The sequence below is a fragment of the Prorops nasuta genome, unplaced genomic scaffold, assembly GCF_024137725.1.
Source record: "Prorops nasuta isolate Cenicafe-Biocafe unplaced genomic scaffold, Cenicafe_Pnas_1.2 PNAS00087, whole genome shotgun sequence".
Classification (NCBI taxonomy): Eukaryota; Metazoa; Arthropoda; class Insecta; order Hymenoptera; family Bethylidae; genus Prorops; species Prorops nasuta.
Window position 1 is genome coordinate 66,757 of NW_027116884.1, and position 10,090 is coordinate 76,846.

Sequence of the window (10,090 nt, forward strand, 5' to 3'; positions counted from 1 at the left end):
CCCCCTTTACCCTAAATGTAGCTGAGTATGTTACTTTTTTCCATAGCTCAGCAATTTTTGAACTAATATATAATAGCATGCACAAACACAATTTTATAAATCAACAAAACAAAAATAAACCTTATTATATATGTTTTTATTGTAATAACAGTTAATTATAAAATGGTATTATTGAAATATACATTGATTAAAATGTTGATAATATAAATGTACAATGTTACATTTTTTTAAGTTATATATTTTCAGAAGATAATAGTTCAACAATTACATCTCGTTTTTCTTGACCCAATCTTCTCCTTTCAGTGCTTGAAGCCACGGTAATAAAGCTGCTGGTTCACACATATAACATGCTTTTTTTTAAAAAGACTACTCTATTTTAAAATGATATTTTTAATTCGAAACTTCGTAACTATGAGATAGTAATTCCTGCTATAAGACCTTTTTAAAGCGTTCTTGACAGATGTCAGTGTTAACTGAAAAGTACATACAATCATCATATGCATTCAATATTACTACGTAAAGGCTAGAATGCTATAAATATACACCTATTCGTTTACTTCATCTTCAGTTATCATGACATTCTCGCTGTCGATTATTCCAGTAACTTTATTATTTTCAAAAATCGAGAAATTGTCCTCAATATCATCACTATTATCACTGTCAATTATTTCAATTACAGTATCAGCATCATCAGAATCATCTACATTGAATACTTCGTTTACTTCATCTTCAATTATCATGTCATTCTCGCTGTCGATTATTCCAGTAACTTTATTATTTTCATAAATCGAAAAATTGTCCTCAATATCATCACTATTATCACTATTAATTATTTGAATTACAGTATTAGCATCATCAAAATCATCTGCGGTCAATACTTCAGTTACTTTATCTTCAACCATTGTCTCGTTCTCACCGTTGATCATTTCAATAACATCAATACATTCCTCGCTACAATCATCACTATTATCACTATTATCACTGTCAATTATTTCAATTACAGTATTAGCATCATTAGAATCATCTACATTGAATACTTCGTTTACTTCATCTTCAATTATCATGTCATTCTCTCTGTTGATTATTCCAGTAACTTTATTATTTGCAAAAATCGAAAAATTGTGCTCAATATCATCACTATTATCACTGTCAATTATTTGAATTACAGTATTAACATCATCAGAATCATCTGCGGTCAATACTTCAGTTACTTCATCTTCAATCATTGTCTCGTTCTCACCGTCGATTATTTCAATAACATCAATATATTCCTCGCTACAATCATCACTTATAATTTCCTCACAACGTTGCATATTTGTATTAATTTGAAATAGTAATTCAAATAATAAGTTCATATCCCTTTCAATTTCATTTAATATATTGTCACTACAATTGTATATAACTTTAATATTAACCATTGAAATAGTTTTTCTTCAAAATGTCTCCTTTACTTTAAACTGTTAAAACAGAGGATGAAACAAAAATCTAATGAACTGTTTAGAGCTACTCAAGTATTTAAAACATTTCCACCACCAACTACCTTAATAAAAGACACCCTTTCAACAGAAACGTTGGAGGTGTGTGTACTTATCATTCATATTTTATTTCGTTTGATGGAATTACACCCTACTTTAGATAAGCAAACACATATCATCATCTTGCTAAGCGATGAAACCAAAATCATCGTGAGAATCAACGTAATAGAGTTTCAAGGCAGAAACGTTTAAGGTATAACACATACACATGCTTTTAATAAAAGAAGAAGAATAATTTTATTAATAAGCCTATGTCGTTTAATTCTTAAATATGATATATATTAGAAAGATTTGTATGAACGATGTATGTTTCGGATGTGCAAATACTTTTGATGCTTCAGATATACAATCATACGCATGCTTTTAATAGAAGAATGATTTTATTAATAAGCCTAGGTCGTTTAATTCTTAAATATAATACATATTAGAAAGATTTGTATGAACGATGTATGTTTTGGATGTACAAATACTTTTGATGCATCAAATTTCAGCGAGAGAGAAGCGTGCTTCAGATATACAAATATCTTTGTCGTATTAAATATCAGCACGTGATGAAAATTAAGTACCTCTTAGACGCTCCACGCTGGACCTTACCGTATAACGATATGTCATACGTGTGGGGGGTGAAATTGAGATCTTCAGCGAGATCATATTTTTTTACGAAATTTTAATATATATTTTATCCAGATGATAGATCTTTACAAATATGTTGATCGCTAACACATTGAAGATCATCAAAATGTGCTTGAATGATTCATGCATATTCTTTTAATAGAATCATAATTTGATTAATCAGCAGTATATCATCTTACTAATCAGTGTTAATGACATGTTAAAAATCTGCACACGTTTTCAACAAAAAATTATTTACCCCTTCCATCAATGAATTTTACCCCCTCCATCAACAATTTTTTCTATATAAATGGATTCGAATAATACTGAACCAGCTTCAATCTGTTCAAACTTTAGCTAGTGCATCGACCGCACAACCAGCAAGAATCTTCCGATCAGTACTTTAGTTAGTGCATCAACCACAACCAGTAAGAAAACTCAGATCAGTTTATACCTCAGTCTCAATTGCTAAAGAAAGGTAGGAATATATTATTCAAATATTGTTTTAATTTTTCAATAATAATAATAATAATAGTTTTCTCTAATATAGTGTCTACATAAAATGGCATTTTTAACTGGAGTTAATGCATTCGCTTTCATCCCTGAGAAGACATTTGTTAAATTAAACAGTCTCGAGGAAAATAAAGAATATGAAATAATTGAAATGATGAAAATAAAGACTAAATATGGAATGAGGATAATAGCGAAACTATCAACGGAGGATTGGTTTTATCTCCCTGCCCGGATGGTTGCCTTACTCGAATCGCAGGATCAGTTTACGGAGCTGATAAATGCAGCATCACAAAATATTTTAATCATGAAATACTTAGGCGGGAATTATAATAATTTAGAATTTAAGATTAAACAATAAGTGTTTTGCATAATAAATGAGTGAATAAAATGCTTTATATATATTTATTAAAAAGTGCTTTATTTTTTTCTAACCTTACATATCTAACTTACATTTCTAACAATATTCGTAAGCGGATTATAGTCTATAATTTTATCATGTATAATTAAACAATAGGCTGTAGTATTACTCGGAATATTTTTCCAACACTCGATTTCAATCTTAACATCGACCGTGCCGGTTTTCACTGACTCGTTCTGATGTGAACAATCAATTACAAAGAGCGGACCGTATTGCAAGAAGTTTAGGTAATCGAGCATTGGTTTCGACAGTTTTTCACCAGCATAATATGAGTGGAAAAATTTTACATACATATCATAGAGTACGGAGTAGCGAGATTTCGTGAAATCAGTATCGAGACGATCGTACGGATAAAATTCAGAATTTAAATAGACTTTAACATCACGTACATCGCAATCGCTAAATTTAAGTACATTCGAATATTGATCGTTCTTCTTATTCTTTCTAAACGCCAGTATCACGTATCGAGGCTTCTCCAATTGTGTAGCTGCTTTAACAGCCCATGTATGTCGCTGTGTTTGTGGTAAAAGGGGATATTCGTAGAGCTCCCAGGAACGAAAAGCCATGGTGAGATTTTTATTCTGCTCGATAATGCGTAGAAATTGTAGTTTGGTAAATTCATTTAAAGTTACGTGAGGCATTCTCCATTGCACTCGATGCAGTTCAATCCCAGAATCGGTAAACTGATTCGAAGAAAATATTGAATTTATATCATTACGCGCTCGTATCAGAACGAGCTCATGGCGTGCATTGATAACGACACGTTTGTAATCTTCGCAGAATCCCAACAGCATATGCAGGGGTACGCAAAAGCTGAATGTGTCAGCAACATTTTCACGCTCTTGAGTGGCAACGAACCAGCCAGAATGACGTAGACTCATACTCTCTTCACTGCTTAAAGATACGAGATTCTTCATACTGGTGGTGATACCAACGTTTTTGCACCGATCAATCTCAATACCGTTCAATTCATAACGAATTTCATCAAACAGAAATGCCATGGAATTAGCGTCGAGCATAACTTTATCCGTCAAAGGTGTAGTAGCAGCACGAGTACCTTCAATCAGCTTCCCCTCTATGTAGAGGTAACTACCACTGGGCAAAAGAATCAAATCTTGCTGTTGTATTGGGATACGAATTTCATCGCTATTTCCCAATGATGCATTCGCATACGGATTGTAAGCATGTATTTCCAATTTAGTGATGCGGTTGTCGTACGCAGGCTGTGCGGTAACGTTCAATGGATCCATTATTTCTTTTCTTCACAGTCAGACCCAATGAGTGTAAAAAATTTATATTTTTTCTTGTCAAAACTTTTTTGTCACCGATCACGTTTTTCCCTATTTCACTCTGAACTGATGTATTCAGCTCTGATGCAGCTAATTGACTGATTGGTTCATCGAGTAATGTTGGTTTATAATCGTCGGTATTCTTATAAATCAACATCTTCTAATGTGTAATCGTATGGTGATTTCCTCCTTTCCAAAATTTACAGGACGATTGTCTTGATCGAGAATACGTAATGTGAGACGATCGATTACCCTTGCAATGACTGGCAAGTAAATGACGTTCTTCGGTGTTTCCGAGATTTTATAGCCTGGTGGAACGCTTGGAAAAAATTCGTGGATGACATGTCGTGGTCTACCGTTCGTATATGCACCAGCGGTAATGTTACATTCGATACGTAGAATATTTACTTTTAAAATGTTCACAGGCTCGTCTGATTCAGCCCAAGTGTTTGGTAGGATTACGCGGTCTGACGAAAATCCTAGCAGAGAACCAATATTATTAATTTTTGTAAAATCAATAGAATATTTACACATTATTTCACTTTTCAGTGTGTTATTGTTGGCGCGCAGAATAATAACATTATCATCATAAGGTAACTCCATCCGCATACGCAAGTATTCATTTATCGCACTCAACTCATAACAGCCTGTAGGTATGGTTATTAGTTTATTTTTACCAAAGTAAAAATTATTATTCGTCTCATCTACATTGGCGATCGAGTAGAAACTTTGAAAATCTACGAGCCCCAGTTCATAGTGACCGTCGTCTAGATTAATCGGAGGGAAAAAATTTGATTCCAACACATGACCGTGTCCTGATAGCGTAAATGTTAAAGACATTTTGTCTGTTCTCTTAGAAATTTAACACACAACTGACCACAAATGCTCGTATCATACGACTGATATTGGTCATGATTGTAATAAATTGTACTAAGCGGACCGAAGTACCGAACAAGTTCAGTCGGTGGTTTCAGATTACCGAAAGAATCGAAATACTTTACAAGATTATTGCATTTAACGTAGGCAACCCAGTGAGTGCCTGGACCATTAGAATCGTCAAGGTTAACGATTGCACATTCATTAGACCATGGACCGTTTCGTGGTAGACTTGTACGCATAAAGACTCCACGGAAATTTGGCATATCATGACATACGTGAGATAATTGAATATTACTTGTAGCACCAGATCTTGGTAGACCGTGTACAGTTACTTTTTTGTTCGCTTCTTTGACATTGATTTTTTTGCTACGCCTCCTCCGCTTCGTTTGTACGGTGCGAGATACAGCCCCCGTCCGTCTCTTGCAGTTGCTTCTATCATACGATTGTGACGCTGCATTTCTTCCAACTGTTTTTTCGCAGCTTTGGCATCGTTTACAGCTTTCGCTATACCTGATGCTCCACCTGCTAGTGCTCCCACCGCACCTAGCAGTGGGAGCAGAGGCAACAAGCCGCCCCGTTTTTTAGGCACTCGAATTTTACGTTTTTTTACAGCACTATTTCCAGTTTTTCTCACTGCTGCTTTCCTCACCATATCTGTTTGTAATCCTAAACCAAGTTTACGCTTTGCGTTCATAGACGCCCAGACAGCTGTTGCTGCAGCACGCTCACCCAAGGTTGCGTCACCAGCTGTGATACGTCTACGTGCACGTTTTGCGAGCACTTTATCAGCTTGATGACGCTGCGATAGGTCTTTGTATTGCGAATATGCGATATCGTGTTCCAGACAGGCTTCGTCCAGCTGGTTCACACCTCGATCACCGCGTGCTAATCGTTCTTGAAGTCGAGTTCCTGGTCCACAGTAATTGTATCCCGGTAAATGAAGCTCAATCGGTAGTTTGTTTATTGTTTTATTGAGAAATGATCCACATCCAATGCACGACATGTATAACAATCTTTTATCAACGGTGGTAGTCCATCCGCATGAGTAGTATTAGGTAGATTGAAATGTTGTAAACAATAGCGATATTTTTGAACCTCAGGATCTGCACGAATATGCTTGGGTAATTTATTCCAATATCTGTCAATACTGTGTGAAAAGTATTTTAAAAGTACAATTTTCGGTACGTATTCCAATTGATCACTGCTTAACTCCTCCAAACTTGTAACATCCAACACAAATGCAGGCATAATGAAAACTGATTCAATTCTCTGATTTCATGCCTATAAATAGCTCTAGCAATTAAGATTTAACCTCACAGTCGTTCGAGAATGCATTTCGTAAAGCAACCATTAAGTATCAATATCTCTAATACCGATTATCACATTGCCACCGTTAGTGATATGAAACGTCATGGAACTTTGCTACCGTCAACTATACGCTGTATAGTTTGCGGACCCTCAAATTGTGGGAAAACAAACGTATTGCTAAGTCTTATTGAGAGTCCTCACGGTGTAAGATTTGACAACCTGTACGTTTACTCGAAATTGTTACAGCAACCGAAGTACCGTTACTTGGAACAGCTATTGACAGATATGGAGGAAATTGGTTATCATCAATTTTCAAATAATAGTGAGGTTATAAGTGTGACAGATGCATTACCAAATTCAATCTTTATATTTGATGATGTGGCAAGCGATAAGCAGGACAATATAAGAGACTACTTTTCAATGGGTCGGCACTCGAGCATCGATTGCTTCTATCTTTGTCAGACCTATGCCAAGATCCCAAAACATCTGATTCGTGACAATGCAAATATGATAATCATTTTTAAGCAGGATGGGACTAACTTGAAGCATGTTTACAAAGATCATGTAAACACTGATATGACATTTGAAAAATTTTGCGAATTGTGTTCAAAGTGTTGGCAGGAAGATTATGGATTTTTAGTAATTGATAAGGACAGTGGTATGCAAAATGGTCGATATCGGAAGGGTTTCGATGAATATGCAACCATCGAATAGCATAAAGCATCATATCAGTGCTGAAAAGTGTTAGTCTAACGTAGAGCATTGAACAGTGTAAATACATTATTAAGCAAATCAGTTATAGAGATAAACGGGTTAATTGAATCGCTAAACAGGTTGGTCGAACCGCTAAACCGGTCGATTAAACCGCTGAACTGGTCGATTGAACAGCTGAACCGGTTGGTCGAACCGCTGAACCGGTCGGTCGAACCGCTGAACCGGTCAGACGAACCGCTGAACCGGTCGGTCGAACCGCTGAACCGGTCATTTGAACCGCTGAACCGGTCGATCGAACAGCTGAACAGGTCGGTTGAACCGCTGAACCGGTCGGTCGAACCGCTGAACCGGTCAGGTGAACCGCTGAACCGGTCATTTGAACCGGTCATTTGAACCGCTGAACCGGTCGGTCGAACAGCTGAACAGGTCGGTTGAACCGCTGAACAGGTCGGTTGAACCGCTGAACCGGTCGGTTGAACCGCTAAACAGGTCGGTTGAACCGCTAAACAGGTCGGTTGAACCGCTGAACCGGTCGGTTGAACTGCTAAACTAGTTGATTGAACAGCTATAAAGATCGATAGAACTAGTACATTGACTCGTTAAACAATAAAAATGGATGAAAAGTCACTACTTAAGAAGATTGCTGAAACGAGTGAGGTGATTCGTGAAAAACACCGTGCACTGAAATTGGAAAGATCAATGGTGGAAAGTAGATTGAATGAAACTTTTAAACCAATAGTTGATCCACTGAAAAAACTAGTTATGCAAACAGATAATAACAATGAAGAATCTTATGACTTAAACATTGATACAAATCATGATAAGAAGCGGAAGCGTTATCATACTTCAACCCCTAATGAGTATATTATCAAGAAAAAAAAGAAATTACATAAAAATGACGGCACTCTTACAAATAAATCATTGATGATCTATGATGATGATGATAATGATGAAAAATCTACTTTTGATAAATCAGTATTACCAATTAAATCAATGCCAGAATCTACATCATTACATTCAGAGCCTGGACAAGAATCTGCTTCTTTACATTCAGAGCCTGGACAAGAGTCTGCATCATCACATTCAACATCAAGACAGGAAACCTTAGGATTGCTCAAAAAACAAATAAATCATTCCATAGATTGGAGATCATTTCCACGTATTGCACGTCATTATATGCAGTTGCTCCTTTTCGATAATAAAGATCAAATCGATCACGGTTTCGGAGTTACATTAGATGAAAGGAACCAATATGTGATGGGAAGATGTACATTTGATATTAGTCATGAAGGTGATATTTTAATTGATAAAAAGCGCTATATTGGTACGAGAGGTCTTTTTGAATTAATCTTCATGAAAGAGCCTGATAGAAAGCTCTACACCATTGATGACAAGATCATATATAAGCAAATCCTTGAACAAACTAAATCATATAAAAGAGCAAATGATAGTTACCAACAGGTTCAAGGGAATAAGGGTCCAAAGTATAAGAAAATTATTCAACCACTAATTTACAATAAAGTGCCATCACAACGAGTGATAGCTGGTAGTGGATTTATGCATGTTACTGATGAGCCTGCAAACTATATACATTGGAACGATCCTAATGAATTAGTTGATCGATTGCGACTTTTAATTGCATCAACCACCGCAGGTCATACAAACCACCATAATGAAATACAGTCAATAATAGAAGAGTTGCGTGAAGAGGATCTTATTCTATAAAAGGGTACAGTTTATAAACATTTTCTTCAGTTGCGTACCACACGTCAATATGTCAATTAACAAATTTGGTAGTGGTTTTAACGTAAGGAAAGAATTTAATATTGGTACATTAAATGTGACTAAAAGAGCACTGGATTTGAATAATAAAAAAATAGTAAATTTGACTATTGATTCTGATAATAATACATGTGCTGTGAATATAAAGTTCTTGCAACACAGTTTAGCTAAATTGGAGGAGAAAATTGAAGAAAGAATAAATAAAAAAATACAGGAGATTGAGTCAAAACTTTTGCAAACAAACAGCAAGATTAATGATGGATCCAAAAAGTGAATGTTTAGGATGCATCATACATTTTATACTCATGATAATCGATTGCTTTCGAAAGAAAAAGAATCATGAGTGAAAAAAAGAAACAGAAATTATATGTGCCTGGGGGAAAGGTTGTAAAAAGAGAATCAGGGAAAATCGTGAGTGAAGAAAAGAAACAACTGGTGCAAGAGTTACATGTCCCTGCGAGAAGAAATTTTCCACGACGAAAAGTCATAATACGTGGTTTCGATGATCTCTGGCAGGCTGACCTTGTTGATATGCGTTATTACGTTGATACTGGTCATCACTATATTCTGACAGTGATTGATACCTTATCGAAGTATGGTTGGGCAGTAGCGCTTAAGACAAAAAGTGGTAAGGAAGTGACCACAGCTATGGGAAAAATTTTAAAGAGTGGAAGATGTCCCAAAAATTTGCAAACTGATAATGGTAAAGAATTTTACAACAACGAGTTTCAACTGCTCATGAAAAAACGTGGAATAAATCATTACTCCACGTACAGCACGTTAAAAGCGTCAATAGTCGAGCGTTGGAATCGAACGTTAAAAACCGAAATGTGGAAACGTTTTACACTGGACGGTAGTTACAAATGGCGAAATATACTGCAACAGCTGGTAGATGATTATAACGCGCGAAGACATCGTACTATAGGAATGCGGCCCGTTGACGTGAAACCTGAGCATGCTGAGCATCTGCTTGCTACTGTATATAGCAACATTAAGATCGTTGGACGTACCAAGTTCAAGGCTGGTGATTTCGTGCGAAT

General features: G+C 35.9%; 1 protein-coding gene across 1 annotated transcript; it reads right to left on the minus strand.

Moving 5' to 3' along the window:
- Positions 1–371: 371 nt before the first annotated feature.
- On the minus strand, positions 372–1,657 carry LOC136784870 (homeobox-like protein HDP1). Its single transcript, XM_066745783.1, has 4 exons — positions 1,624–1,657; positions 1,452–1,503; positions 558–1,386; positions 372–473 (listed from the first exon to the last, which is right to left on the minus strand). Exons 1-4 carry the CDS (start codon positions 1,655–1,657, stop codon positions 372–374), a joined length of 1,017 nt encoding a protein of 338 aa, XP_066601880.1.
- Positions 1,658–10,090: the final 8,433 nt, after the last annotated feature.